General features: G+C 48.1%; 1 protein-coding gene across 3 annotated transcripts; it reads right to left on the bottom strand.

Moving 5' to 3' along the window:
* Positions 1 to 24,313: 24,313 nt before the first annotated feature.
* On the bottom strand, positions 24,314 to 27,179 carry CRYGS (crystallin gamma S). 3 transcript variants are annotated; one of them, XM_036066674.2, is made up of 3 exons: positions 26,568 to 27,179; positions 25,115 to 25,357; positions 24,314 to 24,680 (listed from the first exon to the last, which is right to left on the bottom strand). In XM_036066674.2, exons 1-3 carry the CDS (start codon positions 26,589 to 26,591, stop codon positions 24,408 to 24,410), a joined length of 540 nt encoding a protein of 179 aa, XP_035922567.1. In that variant the 5' UTR covers positions 26,592 to 27,179; the 3' UTR covers positions 24,314 to 24,407. The 3 variants fall into 3 exon arrangements, with proteins under 3 accessions (XP_035922567.1, XP_077916629.1, XP_077916632.1); XM_078060503.1 differs by lacking the exon at positions 26,568 to 27,179 and adding an exon at positions 25,876 to 26,381; XM_078060506.1 differs by lacking the exon at positions 26,568 to 27,179 and adding an exon at positions 26,110 to 26,381.

The following is a 27,179-nucleotide window of genomic DNA, read 5'->3' as shown; positions in this document are numbered from 1 at the left end:
GCCGAGTTCCCACCTCAAGCCCCCTCCCCCCATTCCGTGGTCTACTTGAGGAGAGGGCTTGCGTCTTCTCCCTCCAGTGGCCCTGTGCTGGGCTCAGCATCTGGACCACAGCAGGGCTCCACACTGCTGACTGACGCCCTGGGCCACAAGCCCCTTCCCCTGGCTCCACACATCTTCCTGCCTCTGATTTCTTCAGCCCCCCCCCCCCCCCCCCCGCGCCGCCCCATCCCCTCGGGGCACGTCCCGGACCTGTTCTCTGTGCCAAGGATTTTGGTGCTACCTCAGTCTGGGCCCTGCCTCTCTGTTAGGGGCTCAGTGCTTCATCCTGTGGGGGCTAGGGGGTGCAGGGGAACACAGACAAGCATGCGCCCCATTCCTAGTTCAATTTTTCTTTGCCTTTCAAAAGCACTGTGTACATATACATGCATTCAACAATTAATCTTGGACACCTACCTCAAATCAGACACTGTTCTAGGCATTGAGAATATAATGGCAACTACCATCATGACAGTTACGTTCCAGTGAGGGAGACAAGGGGCACACAAAGAGCAACGGGGTGTGTGATAGCGTGCCAAGGGACGGCAAGCGCTAGAAAGGGGAAGAGAGTAGGGAAGGGCAGACAGAGACAGAGATGGAATGGGGAGGGAGGGCTTCTCTGCAGATAGGATATTGGAGCAGAGACCTGATGAAGTGAGGGAGACAGGCTGGCACCTGTGGGAAGAAGTTCCAGGCCGAGGGAACTGCCGGGGCCACATGCTGCGATGGCTAGTACATGAGGAGCGGAGCGGATGAGTGTGATGGTGGCAGTGGATCCTACAGATCCTCGTGGGCTGTGAGGAGGATAGGAGGTTTGTCTTAGTCAGGACTGCTTGAACAAAATACCACAGCCTGGGTGCCTTATAAACACCAGAAATATATTTCTTGTAGTTCTGGAGGCTGGAGGTCTGAGATCAGGGGCCCGGCATGGGCATGGTTGGGGGAGCGTCCTCTTCTGGGTCGCAGACTTCTGGTTGTGTCCTCACCTGGTGGAAGGGGGGAGGGAGCTCTGTGAGGCCTCTTTTATGAGAACATGAATCCCATTCACCTAAGCAGCTGGGCATTAGGATTTCAACATATGAATCTGGGGAGACACAAACATTCAGGCCATAGCTGGTTTTATTCCAACTGTGTTGGAAACTCCCGAAGAGGTGGGTACAATCTGACCCAGGTTTTAAAAATGGGAAAGCTCGGGTTGTGTGTGTTACCCAGTTACCCAGATGGAAAATGATGTTTGGGGTTCTTCAAGGGCTTTCTGTTCCCACTGTTTCTCTCAACAACTCCCTCCCCTCACAGCCATGTTGTGTCTCCACAGACTTCAACTAGAACTCAGGGCCCAACAAGGGACACGACTAAAGAAATCACTGCTGCTGACACAGGCTGGGATGGGGTGAACCAGGGGCTGTGGCAGCACAGAAAAGGGGCTTCCAGTGAGCCAGGGCTTCCTCGCCTAGAAAGTCAGGGATGGCTTCTGCAGGAGGTAGTGTGTGACAGGAGACCTGAATAAGCAGAGGTCTAGCCATGGGGAACCACACGCGTGGACAGAGAAATCACAACGCTACTGTAGTGAAGGTCTTGCCTCTACCCTGATTCCCTCACCCCCTTGTCCTTCAGTGCCCACCTTGCCAACCCCAGCGCTGGCCTTTGAACCTCACTGTACAAATTTGCCACCACTGGTTCCAACACAAACTTACACTGTAATCCCAGCTGGACCCTTGGCCACCCAGCACTCCTTTCCCTGGAAATTAACTGCCTGCCACCTTCTCAACGGCTCAAACTCCAAGCTTCCCTTCTCTCCCTGCTTCCTTCACCAGCAAGGTGACCCGACCTCACGGTACAATGGGAACTCTACCTCCTTGCCCCTGATCTCCACCTGAAAGACGTTCACATCTTCAACCCTCATCTCCTTCACATGGTCTCAGAAGAGATGCGATCATTCTTCTTGATTAAGATTAACCATTTATCTTCCTTTGCCTAAGTGGATTATATTTTGGGGTAACCAAATAGCCCAGGTGAATAAGGGAGAGTTCCTTTTGATAGAAGAATTCCAGCAAAAAAAAAAAAGTGAATGGAATAGAGAATTAGAAAATTATCTTTCTGCAATCCCATTTGGTGCAGGTGAAAATTACCAGTGGATGAAACAATCAGAAGGTATATTAATGGGGCACTTTACATGGAGAGAGAAGGCTACCAGCACCTGACCCTCACTGTTGCATCTTAGTGAGATCACTGGGAATGAGCCAACAACACGTACACCTCCTGATGAGATGAAACGTGGGGGCTGGGGCCTCACCTGCACATTAGAATCACCTGGGGGAGCTTTAAAACATACTGATGTCTGGATCCATCCCCACTAATTATGATTTAAAAGGTCTGGGTGCAGCCTACCCAAGGAGATGTTTACAAAGTGCCCCCACTGATTCTAATGAGTAGCCAAGGCTGGGATCTCTGCCACACGATTCAGAAAGCTTTACCCATGAAGCACAAAGTACACCATGAATTGTGCTTCCCCTGCAAAAGTGGATCCTACTCGAGCCTCTCAAGTTAATCTCTAGTTAAATAAATTTCAAGGGATAGAGAAACAAGTTAAGTGGCACTGTGAGGAAGCAACCAGACAAATCCACTCATTCTGCCCAGCAACTGACTCATGTCATGTTTTCAATAATTCAGTGGCTTTAAAAAGGAGGGTGGAGGGGCTGTCCTAGATTGAGACTTTAAAGACCTAAGAACCACCTGCTGTGCATGGATGTGCTTTAGATCTTGAATTAAACAAATCATTTTTTAGACAACTGGGGAAACCTGACTGTGGACTGGACGTTAGAGGCTACCAAGAGGGAATGCCTAGTTATTAGGCATGTAATTACATTGCAACAGTGTAAGAAATGTTTACATCTAGGTGTAAAAGTGTGAAATGATAGAAGATCTGGGATTTGTTTTAAAATATTTCAGCAACAACAAAAAAAACCATCGTTGAAGCAAGTGTGACAAAAGTTTAAGAATTATTAAATCCGGAGAGAGTGAATATGGGTGTTCCATTATGTTTTTCTCTCTACTTTTGTATATATTTTCTAATACAGCTTTTACAAAGGTGGCCCTTTTTGCTTCTCCAGTATCAGATGTCATGATTATTTGTGTTATTACCTTGGCTCCCTCGTTCCATCCTCAGAAGCAGCAGCACCAACACCAGTTGAATGAGACCAGGCACCGTACCGGGTGCTAATTCCCACCAGCGTCCAGTGGGGTAGGTGCTGTCATCCTCACCGTACAGAAAAGAAACTGAGTTCAGAGAGATCATCACTCACTCAAGGTCACATAGCCAGTTTGGGACAATCAGGATTAGAAGTCAGATACAACAGCCCCTGGTCTTTATCACTAAGCTCTGCTACTGTCTTCCCCCTTCCTCCCTCTTGTGTTCTCTCTCTCTCTCCTTCACCATCTCCCTCCTCTTCTGGCCCCCTTCATCCTGATAGGACATACCCTTCAACCGTTCTGGAGCATGGTCCTTCCTCTCTCCTTCTCTTCCTTCCCCATATCGCTAGAAAGAGTTATCGGTACTTACCTACCTTCTTGCTCACCACCATTTGTTCCTTAGTCCCTTGTACTCTGACTTCTACCACAAGGCCAAAAGAGACCTCATAAAAAAAAACCCTGGAGAATGTTCTCCACCGCATGTAATCTCCCTGCAGCACGTGACCCGCTGCCTGTTCCCCCGCCCCCCTTCTTGGAGCCTTCTCTCCTGTTGACTGGGCAGTTGGATTCATCTGAAAACTGCCTTCTCTCTTTCTCTGACTCCTCATCCCCCTTCTACAAAATTAATGTCACCTTTCCCATGTACTAAGCAGTGCGATCTTCATTATCTACGTAAGTATTTCTCAGACTGGGGCCCTGTGACCAGCATCACAATCACCTGGGGTATATGGTAAAAATGCAGAGCCCAGAGTGTCTGGGTGGCTCAGTCGGTTAAGCTCTAACTCTTGATTTTGGCTCAGGTCACAATCTCAGGGTCCTGGGATCTAGCCCCAGGTCTGGCTCCACACTCAGAGGGGAGTCTACTTTAGGATTCTCTCCTTCTCCCTCTGCCCCTCCCCCCTCTCAAATAAATAAAGAGGTCTTTAAAAAAAAATGCAGATCCCAGGACCCACCCACACCTGCTGAACTCTCAGATCTAGTCTCTTCATGTTAGTAAGTTCCCCAGGAGATTCTTACATCCCTAGAGTAACAATGCTTTCCCAGTGCCCCTTCCTTTCCAAAGCTTCCACCTGCTACCTGCAGGGTGATGATTCTGAATACTGCAGATTTGTTGCAGCTTTCAAGCCTTCTTTCCTACCCATCACCTAGTCTAGAAACCCCAGTCTCATCCTCTTCCTCATTTTAATAGCCCCACCGTGTTAGTTCTGTTCCTGAACCATTCCTTGCATCCATCCCCTCCCCTTGTCCCACTGAGCCCCACCGCCCTGCCCTGGGGGGAACTCTCATCTTTTCTCACCTGGCTTATTGCATTCGCTTTCTGAGTGGTCCCTTTGCCCACAGAGACTCCCCCACCTTCCAAATCGTCCTCCAGATTCCTGTAAGAGTGCTCAAAACAAAGCACTGATCTAATTATGTGGATTTCCCAGCCCTGCAATATGCAGTGCTTCCCTATTGCCTATTAAATAATGTCCACATTCCTCTGTGATCTGACCTCTACCTACCTTTCTGGTCTTATCTTCACTTTAGAAAAAAATGATCAAAACTAAAACCACTCTTTTTTCCCCACGTATTCCTGTGCTTTGCTCATGCAGTCCCTTCTGCCAAGGGAATGTTCCTCCTCTCATCTTGAATGTTGAAATCCTATCCTCTGTGGCAGCTAGATTCAAAACAGCCTCCCCAGTGAGCCTTGTCTCCTGGTCGTCATGCCCTCATGTCATCCCCTCCCATTTGGATCTGGCCTATCAATAGAATGCAGTAGAAGTGCCGTGGTGTAATGCCCAAGGTTAGCTCAAAAAAGACCTTGGGTTTTATCCCTTGGTCTCCTGGAATGATGCTCACGGGCCATGTGACAAGTTCAAGTACTCTGTTTGCCATGCTGTGAGGAAACTCAAGCTAGCCACGTTGGAAAACCATGGAGAGAGACACACCCTGTGAGCCCACGCTGTTCCAGACATCTCAGACAGGTGCCAGGCATGTGCCCCGTGGAGCCATTTTGGGTGCCAGTGGAGCCTTTGAATGGCTCCAGCCCCAGCTGCAACCTGTCACCCCTTATGAGACCCCAAGTGAAAACCTCCCAGGGAGCCCAGCTGATGACCCACAGAACTATGAGAGAGTATAATCAATTGTTGTTTTAAGCCACTAAGGATTGGAGTGTTTGTTACACAATAATAGATTTCTGGAACAATTTCTTTCCAAGCACAGCTCAAATCCCCCCTCTTCAGTGTAGAGACTGCTGAGTCCTGGGACAGAATGAATTGCCCTCTCCCGTGTGCTCACAACTCTTTGTGACCATCAAGGACATATCACAGTCTGGTGCACAACTGAGGAAGGGCAAAGATTTTGCTCACTCATCTACTTGGCGCTGGTGCCAATCACTGTTCATGGCATGGAGTAGATGTTCAGACAGTGTTTGCTGAATTGAATTGATCTCCTTTCCCTTCCCCAGCTGCTCAAGGCAGCCAGCCTCAAGACCGCCCAGACACTGAGCATCGGGGAAACCCCCAAGCACACAGGATTGACAAGGGAAGTTGAGTGTACCAAATCAGTGTTGGCAAAAAGCTTTCCAAACCAGAAGGAAGGAAAACTTTGGAGACAATTTCAAAAAACCGAACGGAAGAGAGACAGAAGAGGCTAGAAGTGGCTGTCATTCCTTGCTCGTTGACACAAGACAAACATTTGAGGACCGGAGGCTTCTGGGCCAAGTGCCCACTTCCCCGACAGCCTGGAAGGCTCCCACCCATTCTGGTTCAGGAGGGGGGCCCTGGGCGTCCACCACGTACCCAGCCGAGACAGCTACAGCACACACTTAGCTCACTGGACAATGCCAACCAGGCCTCCGAACTGCTGTGGAGCCTCAGAACCCGAAAGCCGTCTGAGCCCTCTGGTGGGCCAGGGATAAATCTTGCAGGTAACCACCCACTCCTTTGAAATCACACTCCCAGACCTCCCTCCATCACCTTAATTCCCCTTCCCATCACACAACCCTCCCATTATTCTTGGCCATATTCAGCCAAACAATTTTAAGTATGTTTTATTCAAACTGCAGCTATCCCACTATGCAGATGACAAAGTCTCAACTTTGTTGTAGGACAGGATTCTAATTAATTTGCCCTTATCCCCTATGGTGGTGAGGATTTTTCTAAGGATTTGCCTGTTACGCCAGGGATTCTCTATCCTGGCTGCATGTTAAGATCCTGGAGAGCTTTGAAAAAATTACTTCTGCCTCGGTCCTATCTTGTTCTAGCCTGGGGGTTCCAGGCAAACCCAGGCAGTTTCCTGCCCAGTCCTATATCTCATTTTGGCTACAAATTATCTTTTCATAAAATTGGTCCATCCCTATAGGATAGGAGGGACACCAGGCAGACCCTAACATGTCACCAAGGATGTCATAATTAAATTCAGAACAGTCAAATTGCATGAGTTCAATTTTGTGGCCTGGAAATTTGATTTATTGTCCAGCTACAGGGTATGGTTTTTTGTGACAACTCTGAAGACTGCAGCATGAGGAAAAACCACTCCATTAAATGAAAAAGCAGAATTGTCTCTCCTCTGTGATAGCAACTCCATAAAAAAAAAACAACAACACAACATTTACTTTCAAAAGCCTGAAAATGAAAGCACAAAATGATCATAATTAGGGTATTGGATGATTTTTTTTCCATTTCTTTCAAAACTTCCTTTGTGTTGGTCACCATACTTTTAAAACTTTTTTAAAAAGCAAAATAAAGTCTGAACACTTGGATTTATTTATAGAGACTGCTGTAACTGTTGACCAGGATAAAGAGAGGTAATTGAGCACCTTGGACAAGTCTCCCTCCATCTGGGGCCACTGTTGCCTGTCTGCAGATCGAACCAAAGGGGCCCCGAGGCCTTTGGACAGCACCAGGCTCTGATTCAGGCTCCCGTGATGCTGTTTCTAGGAGACCACCGAAGCAACCGTTAGCCAATAGGCTTCCTTGGTGAGGAGCTGGGGGGTGGGGCGGTGGGCAGGCAGGCTTGCTGCTGAGCTGTTTCACCTCCTCACCTCAGAGTGCATCTGGCCCAGCCCACAGCACGGCCCTAGCCTCCGCCCACACCATCCACCCCCCTTGCCAACTTCCCTCTGTGGTCCCCTTCGCCTACTCACAACTGCAGGCCTCCTTCCAGTCCGCCCCTACAGGATGAGCAGTTTGCCAGTTAATATACATCAAGCTGCCACCTTCAAACAGCTCCGAGAGCCCCATCTGTTCGGCGGGAGCATGCCAACTAGAAGGACCACCCACCACCCACTGCTGTCCCCCAGGTGCTGGGCAAGGGGTCCCCTCTGAGCCCAGCGGGCTTGGTTCCAGGGAGCAAGAGGTGGGAGCATCAGTCATGGCTGGACAAAGGGCCCCACACGGCACCTAATAAAGACCTCCTGGATCTCACTGTTGGAGACTTGAGGGGTCAAGGTCCAGCCCGAGCCACCCTGGAGAGCTCCGAGGGCTGAAGACTGCACAGCCCAGACGTTAGCGCCGAGCGAGCGGGAAGAAACTTCATCTGGTGTGGATCTGGGATGCTTGTCCTTTACAATAATCCTAATCTCTGTCACCCTTTGCTTCCTGGGTGCTGACTGCTCCAGACTCCTTCTCCCATGTAATGTTCTCAACAATCTGGTTGTAGGTACTGTTATTATGACCATGTTTGTAGGTGAGGAAATGGAAGCCTAGACAAGTAAAATAATTTCTCCCAAACACACAGCTAAGTGGTAAGACAATGTGAAGTGTGGGCTCTAAATTCCAACTGTCTGGATTTGAAATCTGGCTCTGTCCCTCACAAAGTGTGTAACTTTGGGTGAATTATTAATCTCTCTGAACATCTGCTTGCTCTTCTATTAAATGGGGTGATAATCCTAATTTGTCAGGATTGATGTACGAGGATTAAAGGACATCATCCATGAAAACGCTTAGCACAGAATCTGCACTCTATAAATGCACGTTATCCTTTTTAGCTGGATCTGAACCCAGATCCCTCTTCTGGGTACTCAAAAATGGCTTTCTCTACGTGTTGAGTTTATCTGCTTTGCCCCTTCACGTGGGCCTCTGGGACACTGGGTTCCATGTGCCAGCAATGCCCTCCAAAGCCCCAGCTAGAAGAAAGTAATGAATAAACACACATACTGAGCACATCTCATTTTAAAGCCCACCAGCTCCCCAGTCTTCTACTTCTGGATGTATCACCTCCTCTCTGTTCTCAGAAACAAGGTTGTCCCATGCAAGGGGACGAGGTGGGATGAGGAAATATTTAAAAGAAATGAAATGAGACCACCCACCCAAGGACTCACCCCAAGGGAGAGTGGGATATTTTCAGAGCCTCTTAAAACAGGTGGTCTTACATCCCAACTCCTTCTGCCCCATGCCACCCGATCCTTGCTCCAGTCAAATAGAGGCGGGAAGAATTTATGCAAAGAAAATACAGAAATGCTTAGTGTATAGATAAAATATGAACACCCAGTTCACCCCTCTGCCTTTGAGGTTGGAATGATCTAGAAAGTGGATGAGCATTTTCCCTGCTCCAATATTCAGGTAGGACCAGGTAGCAGCATTAGCCACTGGGAACATTCCTAACGTGGATTTGCTCTGCCCAAGTATGGAACATCATCCAGTTAGGGCATTTGCTTTATTCAGTCGGTGTTATTACAGATGACTTTATCTTGACACCTTCCACACTAATCACCTTGAGAAAACTGAGGAACAACCCACATGGGGATTCAGGCCTGTGGGAAGAGTCCAATGAACTGGGGATTTTCCAGTGTGGTTCAAACAGCTTTAGAAGATGGTCATTTGTGTTTCATTCATCAAACTCCTTCCGAGGACCTACATGTACCAGGTACTAAGTAGCGGGGGAGGTTGAGATGTGAATAAGGCAGAGTCCTGACTCATAAAGCCCACAGAGCCTGGAGGGGAGGAGCTGTTTGTAAGGAGAAAATACAATAACCTGTCATGTGTGTGTGTGCACATGTGGTGTTTCTCTGTGGGTGTATGTGTGTGATGTTAGTGATGTTAGTAGTGTTAGTGATTTCAGAATCCAGGCCACAAACAAACAAATTGAGGGGTGGGTGACATCCCCATGGAAGGGACCTTGCATCATAGCTTTCTCCAGGCCACTGACTTAGTGAATCCAGAGAAAAGTTAAGTGCACTTATCTGTCACTGAGCATTGCCGTGCACACAGTTTTCCGCCCCTTGGGAGCTGGGACTGTAATTGGTGAGCTCCCTCCCGCAGGGGCAGCTCTTGGGACTACTGAGGAAACTCTTCCCATTAATCTTTGACCCCAGAGCCCATGGGGCCTGGGCTTCCGGGAAAACAGGCTCTGTGGGTGTACAACTCATACTGCAAGGACTTTCTTTTTTCTGTTGCACTTCCCTCTGAGCAAGACTCAGTGGCTCGTACAAATAGATGCTCTGTAGAGGGAGGCACACCTTCTGCTCCTTTGGTCACTCTGATTCATCCTTCCTCCCATAGCTCTCTGGGACACTTCTTCTGCCAGGTGGCCCTCTGGTGGAAATCCTCCTCCTCTTTTGAGGTCAGTCATGTTTCCCTTCCTGCTCCTTCAGAAATAACTGTCCCTCCCTTGGCGGTGACAGACTCCCGTTTGGGGCCAGTTGGCCTCATTCTGCTTCCTGGGCAGGCTTATATGGCCTGGCTTCCATGAAGTCCGTCCTCATGCAGGAGTTCTCAGCTTGGAATTCTGGGCTCTTCCATTAGCCTTTGTCTGGCTCTCCATCTTGTTCTCTCATTTGGTATTGCCTCCACCCCTTGCCCCCCCCCCCCCACGCCATGTTCCCGCATGAGGACAGAGAGTAGAGAAAAGCTGGTTTGGGCTTCCGACACTGAGAACATAAAGAACCCTGACTGATTCAACACTAAACCTCCTGCAGGAATCTGGACTTGATTCCAAGGCCTATCCCCCAAAACAGCCTTGTCAAGCTAGCCCTTCCTTCTCACCTCTGTCTGGTCAGGAGTCATTTGTGGACTTTACCTTCCTTCTGGCTGAGGCTCATGTCTGGGGCCCAGGCAATTCAAACAGAAAAGCCTCTGGGCTAGGTTTACACGTGGCCGTTATTAACCTCCCAGGTACAGTAGGAAGTGGAAAAGGCAACGCACGGAGAAGTGTGTACAGTGAATAGTGACTGATGTACTGAAGCGGAAGTAGACGAGGCTGAGAAAACATAGAACACATACATGAAAGGCAAGGATGGAAGTACCATTGGAATGTGAGCTCTTTGGGGGCAGGAGTGTTCTACCGTTTTATCACTGCTCTATTCCCAACGCCTAGAATAGGCACTCAGTAAGTATTTATTAAGTGAGTAAGAGAACAGAATGAAAGAATATCCCTGAAGAGTTACATGGGAATGTGGTACAGGCGGGAGCCTGTTGGTGGGGATAGGGGAGGGCGTCAGCGTGAAGGAGGGACCTGGAGACCAATTATGACCTGTGTACTACCTCTAAAAAGAAAATAAAGAGTAAGAATAGGAAAGCAGGACACTCCGGGCCTAAAAACAGGTTGAAAAAATGTAAGATCTGGTCAAGAGTCTCTTGCTGATCCCATACTCCATTGCCATGGGGAAGGAAAGGGGGATGTGGAGGATTAGCAGTCCCCGCTCCCCCTTTGCTTGGCATCGGGGGTGGGGAGGGGGTGGGGGGGACTCATCCGCTCCTGGTTGTAAATATGGCAAACTCTGAGCTTTTCCTGACATAGGCAAATAAGGCTCCCATAAATAGCACAGCCTACTTGCTTTGAATACTGATGCAACCGGCTTTCATTTTGACAGCCAGCCCTTGACATTCGGTCAACCTCTTGGGAAGTCATTTCCGCCTGTTCTCCACGAAGCTGATTTCACTGACACCGCTGGAAAGGGTAGGCACCCTTAGAAAAGGAAAAGTCCTATTCTCATTACAACAAACATTCTTCCAGTTCTAGCAATATTTCCAGATGTCCCATTTCAGTGCTCCTTTCAAAAGGTGGGGAGCAGAGGAGAGAGAGATTTAGTATTTTCTATTTCTGACAGAGAATTAGAATTTTACATAAAATATCTCACTTAAGAGCCGTAACAACTCTAGGCAGGAGATGGATCATCCCATTTTATAGAGATCGGGGCTCAGACAAGCAGGTGGGCAGCAAGGACCCCCCCCCCCCGCCCCCGGCCTATCTCTAAAACACATGCTCTTTCCACCCTAGTCTGCTGCCTTCCTACATGGGTAGGATATCTGCAGCTTACAAAGCAACTCACATGAGCTACCCCCTTTCATCCTCACAACACTGAAATCTGGGAATTATTTCTCATTCCCATTTGCAGTGGACTGACTGTTTGTGTTCCCCCAAACCATTCATATGTTGAAGCTTAATCCTCAAGGTGATGGCATTTGGAAGGAGGGGCTTTGGAAAGTGACTGGGTCATGAGGGCAGAGCCCTCCTGAGGGAGATTGGAGACCTCCTCTCCTCTGTTCTCTGCAGCGGGAAGATAAGGAGTAGATGGCCATCTGCAAACCAGAGGTGGGCTCCCACCAGAAACTGGATCTTGGCCTTGCCAGCCTCCAGAACTGAGAAATACATGCTGTTTAAGCCACCCGGTCTATAATATGTGTTAGAGCAGCCTGAGCGACTAAGACACCATTTTAAGGGGGGAAACTGAGGCTCAGGGATGGACACATGCAGGCAGTGTGGTATAAGAGAGAAAGCACCAATCTGGGAGCAGAAAGACCTGACTTTTACCCATGGCTCTACCCCCAGTGACCCTTGGGTCTTGGGCACGTTCTGCATCCTTTCTGGCAGATGGTTTTCTCATCTGTGAGGTGGGGTGATGGACTAAATGGTCTCACGTCCCCAGCAGCTCAAATAGTCTGTGATCCTAGGAAGCGTCTAGGTGTTCCTGGTAATGAGATTAGAACTTTAGTTGCCAAGGGAAGCCACCAGAAGCTTGTGTACACAGCTGGCTTGGGCGAGATATTTGCACTTGTTCCCAGGCTGAAGTTCACACTTCCAAGTTTCCACAGTTACGGTGTCTTAATCATACTGACACTGCTCGGAGAGTGCCGTTAACATCCCCATCGGAAATGGAAATGCCAAATTGCTAATAGCACCCTGGGGGCTTTGCCCCTCCTGCTACCACCGCCTGAGATGATTTTTTTTTTTTATCATATTTAAGTTTATTAAAATATCAACTATTTTTGGTTTAGAAACAGAGAGGTCTATGCCAGTGTTTATACGGGGGGGAAAGAACACTGCGTGCACCGGAAATAAGCCAGCCCACATGTGCCCACCTCCCCTGAGCTGATGGAAACATCTGAGGAGGGCTGCGCATGGGGGCTTCCCCTCGGTAAGGGGGCACTGCCGGGTCTAAGGCCCAGAACTGGAGAGGGCGGGCCCGGATGTCTTGCATATTAAAGGAGCAGGTAGAGCAGAAAAAGACCGGGCAGGCCAGGTTTGAATCTGGGCTCTGTCGCTCGCTGCCCTGTGATGGTGGGTCTCTCCCAGCTTTCTCTTCCTGGCCTGTAACTTCTCAGCATTTCTGGCTGAGGATTGTTTCAAGGATGGAATGAGCTTAAGGTGTGGAGAAAATGATGCTAGCTAGGTAGGTAGTTCTACTGTTCGCGTCGAGTAAATGAGGAAACTGAGGCCCAGGAAGATGAAGTGACTTGCTAGAACGTGAACCCGTCATCCAGCTCCAGAGCCTGCCTGGTCGACCAGCACACTGGGCTGCCTGTCCAAACAAAACAAGGTCCTCATCCGTAGCTACGCAGTTACACTGACAGATCCCCCCACGGGGATGCTGTCTGTGTCCCCAGATTTTCACAGAGTCTCTCTCGTTGCTTCGGTAAGGTTGTCGCGGCCCCAGATCTGGCCTCCAGCCTTGCAAGTCCAGAGGCTAACTTCTGTGCACACACAGTGAAGGTGGGCTCATCCAAGTCAGTAATCTACAGTGAGTACTGACCACCACAGAAACCAGAACCCTTGAGCCGTCATGACCAACGGCGGTCACGTTATACTTGGAAGCCAAGTCAGAATCAGAAGTTTGTCTGCAAAACCTGGGCTCAGACTGAGGGGCGTTCAAGAATTTCAGTGGCTGGCGGCTGCAGGCTGGTCAACCCAGGCTGCACAGGTGTGCCCCTACCCCCTTCACCTGTGGGACGGTGAGATCTGAAGGTCCTCCGAGGTGTCCTCTTCTGGGGACAGCATATGGACAGACGCCCCCTTCTCGCCCAACATTTGTCCCTGGGACTTGACTTTTCTCGGATTCCATGGCTGGCCAATCCACTCCTGTTTATTAACTCATTTTTTTTCACATAAGAGTCTTTTTGCTTCCTATGAAGGTACAGTAAAACTTGGAGGATGCAGTAAAACTTTTGGTCTCCCTGAGATGACCTCGAAGATCTCTGCTGTGATTCTTAACAAGTTGTGCTCAAATTTATTTATTTTTTCTATTTTTTTTTTAAAGATTTATCTATTTATTTGAGAGAGAAAGAAAGCATGGAAGTGGGGTAAGAGGCAGAGGGAGAGGGAGAGAGAGAATCCTCAAGCAGACTTCCTGCTGAGTGTGGAGCTCAACGCCGGGCTCAATCCCAGGACCCTGAGATCATGACCTGAACAGAAATCAAAAGTCAGATGCTTAACCGACTGAGCCACCCAGGTGCCTCAGTTATGCTCAAATTTAAGTCTTCAAGAGAAATCTTTCTCATAATTCCTAGCCCACCAGTACTGGCAAGAGAACACAAAGCCCCCCACATAGTAGGTGCATGATAAATGCCCATGTAACAACAAACACCTACCCTGGTGACATATGGACAGGCACAGTCCTTGACCCCGGGCAATTTCAGTCTAAAGAAGACAAACATGGATAGATAACCATGACCCAAGATGCTAGAACTGAGACAGAGGCAAGAGCGTGGAGTGTTACAGGAGCAAGGAAGAGTGCGTGTCACCATCCTCGGAGGGGAGATGCCAGAGAAGACTCCCCCAAGGGGACATCTGTTATAAAGGATGAGGAGAAGACTCACAGGCCAAAAGGCAGGGAGGGTTATTTCTGACGGGCAACAGCATGGCACTTTTGAAGAATTCCCAGCAATTCATTAGGAGTGCAGTATATTAAGGGGGGGTGGGTGGACAGTGTGTGAGGGATCTGGGGGAATAGAAAGAGATAAGGCTTTGTCCCAATTTGAAGGAAGGTGCCCCTTTCTCCAGCTGCACTTGAGCACCTCTCCTTGGCTGGTTGGCTCTGTGCACACACTGCGCAACTGTACACTGAGGCCGTTGGCATGGTATATACTCTATCATCAGGGACATGTGTCATGGTTCTAGATGTTTGGATTTTGTTCAGAACATCCAGAATCTGAAAGATTAATGAGGGGGGGTTATTTTTAAGGTTCTATTTATTTGAGAGAGAGAGCACCAGCACGAGTGGGGGGGGGAGGGGCTGAGGGACAAGCAGACAGCCCGCTGAGCAGGGGCTCAATCCCAGGACCCTGAGATCATGACCCGAGCTGAAGTCAGACACGTAACCGACTGAGCCACCCAGGAGCCCCCTCAGAAGGGTTTAAATCAAGGAAGTGACATGACCATAATTGTGTTTTGGAGAGAATACTCTGGAAGCAGGGAGGCTGACCCAATGGTGAGGAATTGAAGAGAAGGCTGAGGGACCTGGGGCAGGGGGAGTCCGTGGAGGACTCGGGCAGAGGCACAAGGCAGGGAGGTGGAGCCGAAGGAAGGCTTTGACAAATGCTTGGAGGGTAGACTGGTTACAAAATCCAAGCGGACTTGAGAGAAGAGAGGGTGGGTGAGGACAGGATGGCGGCTTGGTTCTCAGGCGCAGGGGACATAGATGTGAGACTCCTACAGAGGGAGGGAGAAGAAATGGAACCCATCCAGAGGACCCAGAAGAAGATGTCGGGGAACCTGAGACAGAAACCAGTGTGCTGGGAGCGGGGCGGAGGCTGGGTACAGCCCGGACCCTCTGGTCCTTCTTGTCCCCACGCGGTCTGAGGCAGAGGTATCTGTAGAGACCAGGGCGTGGAGTGGGGGGCTGGGGGGGGGCTGTTTGGGGGCTGAGAGAAGGAAACAGCTGCCATGGGGGTGGCTGCGTGAGGTTCTAGACTGGGGACACAGAGAAGAGCTGCCAGGCATGGACCATAATGAGGGCAAATTCTCCCAGCACAGAAGCTACCCTCTGGGAGCAAAGCAGGTGCTTTTAGATACCGAATTTATTCCCTGAGCCCCTAGAGGGCCACTGGGGCCAATAGGGTGTGTTATAGGAGTGTAGGAAGAAGCTCCCAGAGGCCCTCCCCAGTTACAACCAGGAATGTGCCCTCCATAACCCCTGAAGACCTGAGCAAGGGTATCAATGGAGGTGCATATTCCAGATGCCGAAATATTTAGAAACTATAAATTAAGCTATTCCCATAGCCGGCCTGCATTCCCAGCCAGGGTCTTGAAAGGTCTTCCCAGTCGTCACCCTTGCACCCCAGAGGCTGAAGGAGCTGAGCCCTCCCCCGGTCAGCACACCACCTGTGAGCCAGGGCGTGACTCAGATCTGCTGGCTCAGGCCAGGACAGCTCTGACTAAACTCGGGACAGGGGCTGACACAATCAAGGTCCCCGGGAAGCCTAGGCAGGCATGTACCCCTCTCTCGGTGCCATTTTGCCAACTCAGGATTTCCAGGCAGTTCTAAGCACCTCCCAATACTACATCACCCGAGTAGAGAGAAGGGAAAGAACAGAGTTATCCTGTGGAAATTTCTCTGGCTAGATCCCCATCTTGCATAATTCGAAGCAATTATAAACAAGGCAGGCCTTCTGGAAACAACCCAGTCTCTTTCCACTGGTAAATGGTAAAACAAAATGTGCTACATCCAGACAATAGAATACTACTCAGTAATGAGAATAAACTATGAGTATCTGCAATGACGTGTAAAAAGCAACCCATAAAGCACTCCAAAGCATTGTGTTGAGTGAGAGAAGCCAGACACGCAGAAGGCTACATACTGCATGATTCCACCTATATGACCTTCTGGAAAAGGCAAGCTACAGGGAGAGAAGGCAGATTAGTGGCTTCCAGAGTAGATGGTGGGGGGGATTAACTGCAAAGGGACAGAAGGGAATTTGGGTATAAAAATATTCTGTGTGTTGGGTCGCCTGGGTGGCTCAGTCGTTGAGCGTCTGCCTTCTGCTCAGGTCATGATCCCAGGGTCCTGGGATCGAGCCCCGCATCGGGCTCCCTGCTCATCGGAGAGCCTGCTTCTCCCTCTCCCACTCCCCCTGCTTGTGTTCCCTCTCTCACTGTGTCTCTCTCTGTCAAATAAATAAATAAATAATCTTTTTAAAAAAATGTTCTATGTGTTGATTGTGTTGGTGGTTACACAACGTATACACTTGTCAAAACTCACCAAAAGAAACACTTTGAAAAGGCTGAGTTTTATAGTTTATAAGTTATACCTTAATAAAGCTAACCCCCCAACTAAGTAAATAAGTAAATCATTCAGACCATCTTTCTCTGGTTTCCCAGGACAGAGGCTGTGGTTTTCTCCATCTTCCCTGGTCTATGGGGTCCATTTCAACCCAAGTGACCCTCTCCTGTAATCACATGCAGGATCCTCCTAAGAGCAGGCCCACAGCAGGGAAAGGGTCATCTTTCCAGGGCCTAAGAACAGCAGGGGAATGTCACAGACTGAGGACACCTCCTTTGATGAGTCTGGGTATACTTCAACTTCTGCCACCCAGTGAATTCTCTCTCACTTCACACACAACTCTTTTTATTTTGTTTGTTTATTTATTTTTAGTAATCTCTACATCCAACGTGGTGCTCAAACCCATGACCCCAAGACCAAGAATCGCATACTCTTCCCACTGAGCCACCCAGGCGCCCCCACACAACTCTTTAATAGTAAACCTTCTATGAATGTTGAGTTTTTGTTGAAATTTTAAATGAGTGTTTTTAAAGAGTGCCGTAGGTAGTCATTTTTAAATGACTATTTTCCCAATTTACTCGTTTTGCAAATTTGAAATTTTTCATGGGTTGCATTTGCTTATAAGGAGTACACCTGACAGATAAGCCATCGCGCCTCCATTTTGTTGGACGGATTTGCCGTGAGTGTGTTTTCACTGTGGCGGGGCCCAGCTGAAAACCAGAAAAATGGACGGCAGAAGGGTAGAAGATAATACGAAACAAACGATAAACACGGTGCATTTCTGTTTGTCTCTCTGATGTGGGCTCGCAGATGCTCCCACCTTCCTCCCAGTCTTATATTTCACTAAATTTCATGAAATCCTAGGAGCCACTTCCTTTGAAAGTATGCCTTACACTTAGGATAAAAATGAGAGCAATGGGTTTTTAAAAATTGTCGTGCCACGGGTACGACTCTCGGCATGAACACCTGTTACACCAAAGGGCTGCTCTTGTCTCTGGGGGTCTAGGAAGTCTATAATCCTGCCTGAAGTCACATAGCCTTTCAGTGACTCAATTTGCTCATATGTCAAATGGGAATAGCCAGAACTATCTTCCTTTCCTCACATGACCATGGTGAGGGGCAGAGGCACATGGGAGAGGGCTTCGTAAACTCTGCAACAGGACGAGCCAGTGGGAGTGGCTGCAGAGTGGCTGTGAGTCACAGGCAGCCGGGCGCAAAAATGTGACTCCCCCGCCATGGCAAGACCCCCTGGCCCTTAGAGGAGGCCCCCAAAGCTTGTTTGTGGTGGGGATCTTTTTCTTTCTGGTTTAGAACCAACCGCAGGCAGCCCCCCCTGCCCTCCTCCTGCTTCCAGGAGCACCGTCTAGGGATCCCGCGTTCTGTCCTGAGTACGGGATCCTGGAGCAGGGGCTTGTCAGGGTCCCCCAGCTGACCGTGCGCTGGGCTCCGCCACCAGTGCGCACTGAGAAACCGTGCGGGTCAGCACTACAGCCTGGCCTGCCATTGTCTGGCCCCACGGGTCAGTGAACAGGCTAATGGGGCCTGTTCGGGGAGGTGGGGCGCGAACAATGGGAACAATCTCTACCGGCTGTGCTCCCAAGAGGCAAAGTGCTGGCAGGATTTCCCCCAGAGCTAATCAATTCCAGAACCACTCAACCAGGGTGCTGAGCCTCCATGGTCGCTGACTCACAAAGGGCCACACTGGTGCCGGGGAAATGAGAAGCCATTTCACCAAAGGGAAAGGAAATGAGATCATTTAGCAGAGATAAGAGAGGACCAAGGGGACAGCCCAAGCCCTGGCAGAAATGAAGTGAGGGAGACTAAATTCCCCTTTCTGTGCAAGGAGCTACTCCGCTCCACTGCATGGAGCTCTCTGCTCGCAGGCAGCTCCTACCACTGCCTCCCTCCGCTCTCCCCCTCCCTCCCCTCCACCTGCTGGCCAAGCAGGACCTCACAGTTACCCAGGGGGCTCCTAAGTCATTGATCATTAAAGCAGGGAGGGGCTGGAGACACCACCAGCCCACTGGTTCCCAAACTTTTCACCACCAACTAACTCTTCTTAAGCCCCATTCTACAGGGATCCCATCTTTGGGAGACTTTAAAATAGCTACCTTTACACCTGCTCCTTTGGGTTGTTCACTGGGCTAAGAATTCTTCCTTATTATCTCGTCCGGTGCCAACAAAACCACTGGGAAGGAAGTATAATTATACCTCTATTTATAGGAGAAGGCTCAGCCTAGGAGAGGTGTGTTTGCCTTAAATACTACAACTAGAAAACAGGAGAATCAGAATCGAAACTCAGTCTGTGTGGCTTCAAGGCCCCAGGGGCTGTCAGCATTTAAGAAGAAAGAGCTCATGCCCCCCACATTGTACTCCTAGCTATATACTCAAGAAAAAGGACATATATGTCTACGTGCCAACTTGTACATAAATGTTTATAGCAATATTCAAACGGTAGAAACAGCTCAAATGTCCATCAACTAATGAATGTAAAGCATCCATATGGTGGAATAGGATCTGACCACAAAAAGGAATGAAGCACTCATACATGCTACACCATGGATGATCCTTGGAAACATTTTGCTAAATAAAAGAAGCCAGGGGCACCTGGGTGGCTCAGTCAGTTAAGCCTCTGCCTTCGGCTCAGGTCATGATCCCGGAGTCCTGGGATCGAGTCCTGCGTTGGGCTCCCCGTTCAGTGGGGAGTCTGCTTCTCCCTCTGCCCCTCACCTGCTCTTGTGCTCTCTCTCTCTCTCTCTCAAATAAATAAATAAATAAATAAAATCTTAAAAAAATGAAAGCCAGCCACAAAAGACCATGTAATGTATGATTTCATTTACATGAAATGTCTAGAATAAGTATATATATGTAAATACTGATATAGAAGTAATTGTATGTGAATATATACAATAAGTGAATTATTATATAATAAGTAAATACACAGATACAGAAAGTAGATTCGTGATTGCTCAGGACCAGGGGGAAATGGGGAGATAAGGTAGTAATCCCTAAAGGGTATAGGGTTTCTTTCTGAGGTGATGGAAATGTTCTCTAATTGGCTGTGGTGATAGTTGCACAGATCTGTGAATATACTAAAATCCGGTGAGTCCTACACTTTAAACAGTGCCTTGTACAGCATGTGGATTATATCTCAATAGAGCAATTAAAGAGAAAATCGCCCATGCTATGACTGGCCTAGCATGATTCTTAGGCTCTCACATGTCCTATGGTGGTTCTGTCTCGTGAAGACTGAGAAGCAGAAGCCGTGTGGTGCTGTGGAAAGAGCAAGAGCTTTGGAACCAGTGACCTTGGACAACGTGTTTAGCCTGTCTCGGCTCTGGTTTCCTGTCTGTAAACTGGGGTTAGTAAGCCCCACCTTACCAAGTTGTTGCGGTATATAGGAAAGCCCCCAGCCCCTGCAGTTCTAACATTCCCCGATTTTGAAGTGTGACGCTTGAGTGAAGAGGGAGAGGTGGGTGGTGTCTGTCTGCGGACAGAGAGGTTTGCCTTGCGTTGAAGTCACACACACGCATGAGGGAGCCTTCTCTCCTGTGCGGACCACAGGCCAGTCAGCCAGAGGGCTAGAAGGGCGGTTTGGGGATTCACTGCCCCCTGTCATGTCCCCAAATAAGAGAGATGAGGTAGAAGTTAGAAAGCAGAGGGATTTATGTGAGCTCTAGGGACAGCCCTGCGGCCCTTGGAAACTGGTGGGAGTGAGGCAAATGAGAGAGTGAAGAGGAGGCCAGACTCCCGTAGAAATGTAGCTCTTTTGCAAGGCAGTGGGATGGGTTGGATGCTTCTGATGTATGCCTTCCCAACTCTGAAACATCTGCCAAAAATGCAGAGATGCTTTTCTGAAAACAACTGGAGGATAGAAAGAGGTATAAAAAAGAGCTAGACAAGTAAAAAATAAAGCAAAAAACCCAACAGTTTGGTAACAGAGGTACTTAAATACCAGGAAAATGGTACCAACAGGCCAAACATAGTGGTAAAGTACAAGTTCTGGATTTATGAATTCGCCCACTCACTAAAATTTACTGTTAATTCCAAAATCACTCCTCATGGTACTTTTGAGGGCATTCAAGGACATGAGCAGAGCAGTAAAAAATTTGAGTCACCCCGTGTTCGTGTTCCCTGCTGAGGTCAAACGAAGGCTCTGCCTTCTGGTTTCAGCTCTCCTACTGTAAACAAGTATTTTGTTTTGTTTCGTTGCCGTCTATGTAGTGCTGTGTTTTCTGCCTTGTTTCCCTCTTGGTTGGTGATTTCACTATATAAATCGACCCCCAGATGTAGCATTGAAGTGCTGTCTGGAGTTCTGAGCAAGCTTTCCTTAGAAAGCTGCCATGTGCCCTACGGAGAGAATCTGTTTGTCAACCTTCATTCAGGCCTGCAATGTTAATGCATCAACAATCCACATCAAATAAAGTTTCTTTAAACTGAAACACACATAAAAAAAAAGGTTAAGTATTGATCAGCTGACAAAAATGCTGTGACCAGAAGTTCATGGGCACCTAACCCTATATTTTCTCCAGGAACCGCTATCTGCTCTCCCGTGCTCAAGTCTTTATAGACCACCACTACTGCAAACATGAGCATTGGCCATCCATGCTATGTGTTTTTAATGCATGTTCTCATTTGAACACCCACAAAGTAGGTGTTCTTTTTGTGCTACAGGTAACAAAGTTGAGGTTATCTGTATTAACCTGACTTAGAGCTCCCATGTGGAAGTGGGAGGATTTGAATCCATTCCTCTCCCACTCTCCAGAGAGGAAGTGAACTCTCTAGCCTGGGAGCCTGAATGCCAGTTCTTAGAAAAGGCTGATCAGGCCCGTGTATCAGGGCTGTTGGGAGGGCACCAGGAGAGCTGAGCGTAGTCAAGAACATGGCTTATCTGAGAAAGGAAGGGGAAAGAACTGGACACGATCACCCAGATGTAGTCTGGTCAGGCTCTGGCTGAGCAGGGGGGAAAAGATCATCTGCAACCAACACAGAAGAGAGGCACCAGAATGAGGAGTGGGTGCCAACCACACCAAGAGAGAAGCAATGGCGGGAACAGGAATGGTTCAGCCTAGAAATGAGAGTGTGGGGACCTACAGGAGGGATCCTTAAATACCTAGAGGGCTATCTTGGGAATGAGAACTGGAAGGAAAGCAGGTTCAGAGTTCAGGGAGCAGGTTGTGACTCGGTGTAAGCACCATTTTCTAATACTCAGAGCTCTCCAACAGGCCAAGATTGGGGACTGGTGGTCCATAGGCTAAATCCGGCTGCAGACACGTTGTGTTGATTCACAGCGTTTCTGAAAAATTGTATTTCAGTGCCCTGCTGTGGGACGTGTGTCTCCAGTTTCCAGAGCCTGTGCCGCTCCCTGTGCTTTGAGTCCCCCGTCACTCATGTGTACCTTGACTTGCCCTTCAAGTATCGGGTTGACTGATTTAGCAAATAAAAATACAGGATGCAGAGTTAAATTTGAATTTCAGACAAATGACAAATCCTTTTTCGTGTAACTATGTCCCATGCAATACTTGGGATATACTTATACTGTGTCTATAGTTAGTTATGTCCCAGTACTTGTGATTTACTAATAAGTGTCCCACATTCAATCTGGCAGCCCTACCCTGGAGGCCTGAACTAGGAGCCCTGGAGGCTGCATTTTGAGGAAGCGTGTTCTATATTTGGGAAATATTCAAAGACTTGTCTCAGAGGAATGCTAGGGATGGAAACAGGGCTAAAATGATCTAAATGGTCTTATTTTCTTGAGATCCCCCATTTCAGAGAGACAAAACAATAAAAGCTAGAGGGAGATAATAATTCTAAATAACAACCCCGGGTGCTATTCTGGTGTGCGTGACAGGTGGGATGTGGCTTTTGCTGGAACAGCAGAATGTTCTACCAGAACTGGATTGACAGATAGATACAAAAACATAAAGTGTTTTTGACCTCAAATATCAATTGCTAGTAAAATGCTTGTTAAGTGCAAGTTGACGGACATGTCTATAGCCGGGGACGATGGTGGCAATCCCTTTCTGGATCAGGACATGAACCAGGAGGCATATAACATCCCCAAAAGGTGATTCTGCTTTATCTGTCAAAAGCCATCTTCTACTTCTCCGAGACTGGGGTAAGCAATCCTGACAATTTTTCCATACCCTGCTGCCAGAAGTGCGTTTCTGGTTGTTTTGAACAGACCGTGGCTGACTCCCCCGGGCCTGGAACATGGTGGCAGTCGATACGCGAGCAGAAGCTGGCCCTCACGCACGGTTACCAGAGCCTCCGTTTCTTCTGCAGAAAAGGAGGGGCAAGATCTCTGAGGTCATTTCCAGCAATTGTGCCGCTGAAAGTGTCAGTAGTCTTTGGTCATCAGCTAGCCTTTCTGCACCCTCCTCCTGACCTCCAAGGAATTAGGATGTTTATGTTCAGTGTGACTTGAGTGAGCATTTGGTTGAATGCCCTCATTTTGAAGATAGAGCAAATTCCCTTCATGAGAGGGTGACGAGGGCCAGAGCTCTTTGTGGCTCAGTGGGTGGCCTCCCATTCTTCGTCTATGGTTCATCTTGTCTCCCTCCCTTACTTTTACTCAAATCCTTCAAGGTCCCTCACTCAAAACAGAGAACATGACAAAAGGCAGGGGAAGTTAACAAAATGAAGAAAAATATTTGGGGGAGAGAATGCACTACACACTAGTGTATGGACTGAAATGTACACAAAGGGAATATCCTTAGCAGTTCTAATTTGTTCTTTTCTGGAAAAGCTCCTAGGAGACCTGGGCTCTGCCCTCTCTTTTAAAGACAGGCACATCCAGAACATCCCCAGGTTGACTCAGATGCTCATTAAGTATTCCTAATGACGCTGGGTTTCCTTCACCATTCTCCTCTTCATCAAGATTAAACAGAGAAAATCTCAGGGGTTACTCAAAGTGAGTAAAACTCAAACTCCATTTCAACTATTGTAAAGTCGGGACAAATTATTTGATATGTACTTTTTATGGAAAGATTGAGCTTAAAGTTGAGAAGTAACTGACCCAGCAACCTCTGAATCTTAAACAAAGGTCTTCAGGTGACTTAATGGCTCCACCATTTTCAAGTGATGGCTCTATTTTCACTGTCCATTCTTGAGAGGTATTCTGTCTCCTCCATGAGATCTTCATGGGACCCTGCCCTTTCCACCTCTTAAATTTCTCAGGGTCTTGCATTTCTATTATGCACATGGACCCCCCAGCCGGCAGGTGTTGAATGAATGAGTTAGAAATGAAAGGAAAAGAACAGGGGCTCTGGAAACAAATATCCTGGACCAAACCCCGGTTCCTCTGATCACCAGCTGGTGAACTTGGGCAAGTTTTTTAGTTTCTCTAAGCCTCTGTTTTCTTATTTGTAAAATGCAAATAAACCACCTCATCTGCAGGGTTGTTGTAAGGAGAAAATGGAATAATGAAGGCACTCAATAAGCAGTAGCTCTTATTGTACCTGTTGAATCTATACCAAACTTACGCAATGAGAACCACCACTTGGCAGTATGATTTTCTAACCTTTCAGTGCAGCCCCATCCTGCTTGGCACAAAGTTACAGATTGGCCATCTGAAGGATGAGTTGCTTTGTGTAACTGCCCACTGTGGTGGGCACTATTTTACTGGTCCCTAAGAGTGTTTAAGGAGAAGCATTACAGTCAACAGTGGAATGCATGCCAATTGTTTTATTTATGATGCCTACTTGGATGACAAGGCTAGCCAGCACGTGGCCCCCAGGGAGAAGGCTGTGGCCCCATCACGTCATTACTCCACAATGCGGCGGAAAGACTGCACGGCTGGGGAAGCTGCGCCCCAATCGATGGGCTTCCGGTACTCCTTCTTGTCCAGAAGGTACTGCCTGCCACGGTAGTTGGGTAGCTCGTAGAAAATCCAGACACCGTCCAGCACCTTACTGGAGTGGACCTCTCTCATGTGAAATTGCTCCATGATAGAAGGGCAATCTTCAGTGGTTTCGTACATCTGACCATTAAAATCTCCTTTTTCAAAGATCTGAATCTTATACTGGCCTCCACTAGACTGGAAAAACATGGGAGGAAATAAACAATCATGATTATGAAAATCACCGACATGTCAAGAACTCCCAGAACGCTGTGGTTCAGAACCCACCATCTTGAAAGCCAGATGATCTGATCTCCCATCCCCGCTGTGCACTGACCGAAACAGCTGACCTTCGGTAAGAAAAACTTAATGCCTTAAAGTACTCAGGAGGTAGAGAGTGCGCTCTGGAAATAATTCGTGTATTCAGTCTTGTGATGAACTGACTTTAGGTTTTATGTAAGCCTCAGCAGCCAACAGAAGAAAACACTGCATTAAAGGGTAGGAAAATGTTAAGAAGATGCTTCCACATAAAAGTAAAAAAACAAAAAGGTGGGGGGAGTAGGGGCAAGAGAGAGAAGAGCCAGAGCAGGTGAGCGAGCGAGCGAGCGGAATCCAGCGGGCCCCAGACTCACCAGGTGAACAGCTCGGCAGGAGCTGAGGCGGTCATTGAGGCCCATCCAGTGCTGGTACTCAGGGTACTCGCCCCGAGGTAGGATGTACATGTAGCCCGCGAAGTTGGGCCTTTCGTACACGGCCCAGGTGCCTCCCTCCACTCGAATGGAGTTGCAGCGACTCAGGTACATGTGGAAATCTGCACAGTCGCAGTCACAGTCATAGTGGCGGCCTTGAAAGTGCTTGTCCTCATAGAAAGTGATCTGAAGGGCGGGGCGAACCAAGAGAAGAACTGGGGAGTCAGGAGGCTTTATTCATAAAAAAATAAAGACCAAGAACATAATGCCCACTTTGAAAATTCCTTTCTCTTCGATTTTGAGGAGGAAATACAGAGCTCTACCTCACCTCACAACACCTACCTTCTGGCAGACAACTTTAGTTGTCAACAACAGGAATGAGAACTTTCTGAAGGCTTAAAATGAAGCAAAACAAAAGAGTGCCCTAAGATAAGCCAGACCCAAGTTCATGGCTTCCTCCTTTTTGTTCCCATAACTCACGGTACTCATCACATAAGAAAATAAATTATTCACTTATATATCTCTCTCCCATCAGACTCCTAGACTTCTTCCTGGGGCAAAGACCAAGCCTTATTTAAGCTGTGGACCCCGGTATCCTGCACTGGACAAACCCACAATAAATGTTGGATGACGATGAGTGAGTTCCAAATGCAGGCATTCACTGTAGGTGATATGGAAGATATACAGAGAAAAATAAAACGTACCTTAGCTCTAGAGAGCTTATTTTAGATGGATGTGGAGCATACACATGACAATATTTTATGTTCTGTATTATTATTTTATTGCCAACAGAGTAGTTACAAAGCAACAAAATGACAAGTCAAGAATGTTCTTTGCCTCAAACCCTTTACCAAGTTTTCTCCCACAATCTCTGGGGTAAACCTGAGACCTCTAATGGCATGGCGGTGCGCAGCTCTGAGAACCGGGAAATAATAAACCTGGGCTCTTGAGCTGCATCTCTACCGGCAGACTCACTACTTGAGGCAAGCCGCCTCTCCGGGCTCCTGCTTCCCGCTTGTCAGAGGAAGGACTAGACTAGATTGAAGCCCTGGCTGTAAAAATAAAACGGTCCTATTTGCAACAGGAAATAGAGTTCTCAGGCACTCCTGGGGCTTCGTGACGCAGTTTCTGAAAACCACCAGACCAAATAGACTGTAGAGTTTGCCCCTTCTTGTTCTATAATCCCACAATCCAAGATAAATGCTAGTTTATCATTGAAACGGAAAGCAAGGTGTCATGGAGTCAAGCAGTTAATTCCCTAGCGTTATGCTGCCACCTTGTGGCTAATTTGCGTTATCGGTTTAGAAGAAAACCAGGTCAAGCATTTCACAGGAAAGGAGTAGAGCCAGGTGGCCCTGAGAGGATCTCTGTCCAGGGGCAAAGGAAAAAGGATTACCTGTTCAAAGGAATAAAAGAACATGGCCCACTATAGGGACAAGTAGTTCCTCAAGCTTGGCGCATATAGAGTCTGCGCATATAAGAAGTATTCGGAAATAAAGCCAGCAGCCTGCTGCGGATGCCATGCTAGAATCCCTCTGGTGATGATGCGCGTGGAAGCAGGTGGTTGCTATGGGTGTGGTGAGAGATGGTGTGGGCCAACCAAATGCCAACTGCTAGCTGAGGACACGGAGGGAACAAACGGTCAAAAGGAATGCAGGATTTGGTGACTGATCAGATGTAAGTAATGATGGAGAGGTAGAAACCAAGAATGACTTGCAAAAGGCCATAAAACCTCAGTGTTTTCTACCCCAGGGGAGACTTTCTAGATCATAGCCTACTGATGGTTATTTCCTTCCACCTTAATCTACTCTGCTTGTCTCTCTCCTTCTGTTTCCTGTTCCCTACGAGCTTCCTTACCCCTTCTCAGCCCCAAATCATCTACTTCATTTCCTTTCTTCCCCTCCCAAATTTCTCTTCCAGCTCCATTTCCCACTTCAGCATAGCAGATTGAGAGCTACATGGCATCCCAGTCTACAGATGAAAACAAAATTGCAGCACCACTAGTTAC

The sequence above is a fragment of the Halichoerus grypus genome, chromosome 1, assembly GCF_964656455.1.
Source record: "Halichoerus grypus chromosome 1, mHalGry1.hap1.1, whole genome shotgun sequence".
Lineage (NCBI taxonomy): Eukaryota > Metazoa > Chordata > Mammalia > Carnivora > Phocidae > Halichoerus > Halichoerus grypus.
The sequence above is the reverse complement of the archived record's forward strand: the minus strand, read 5'-3'. Positions and strand labels throughout refer to the sequence as shown.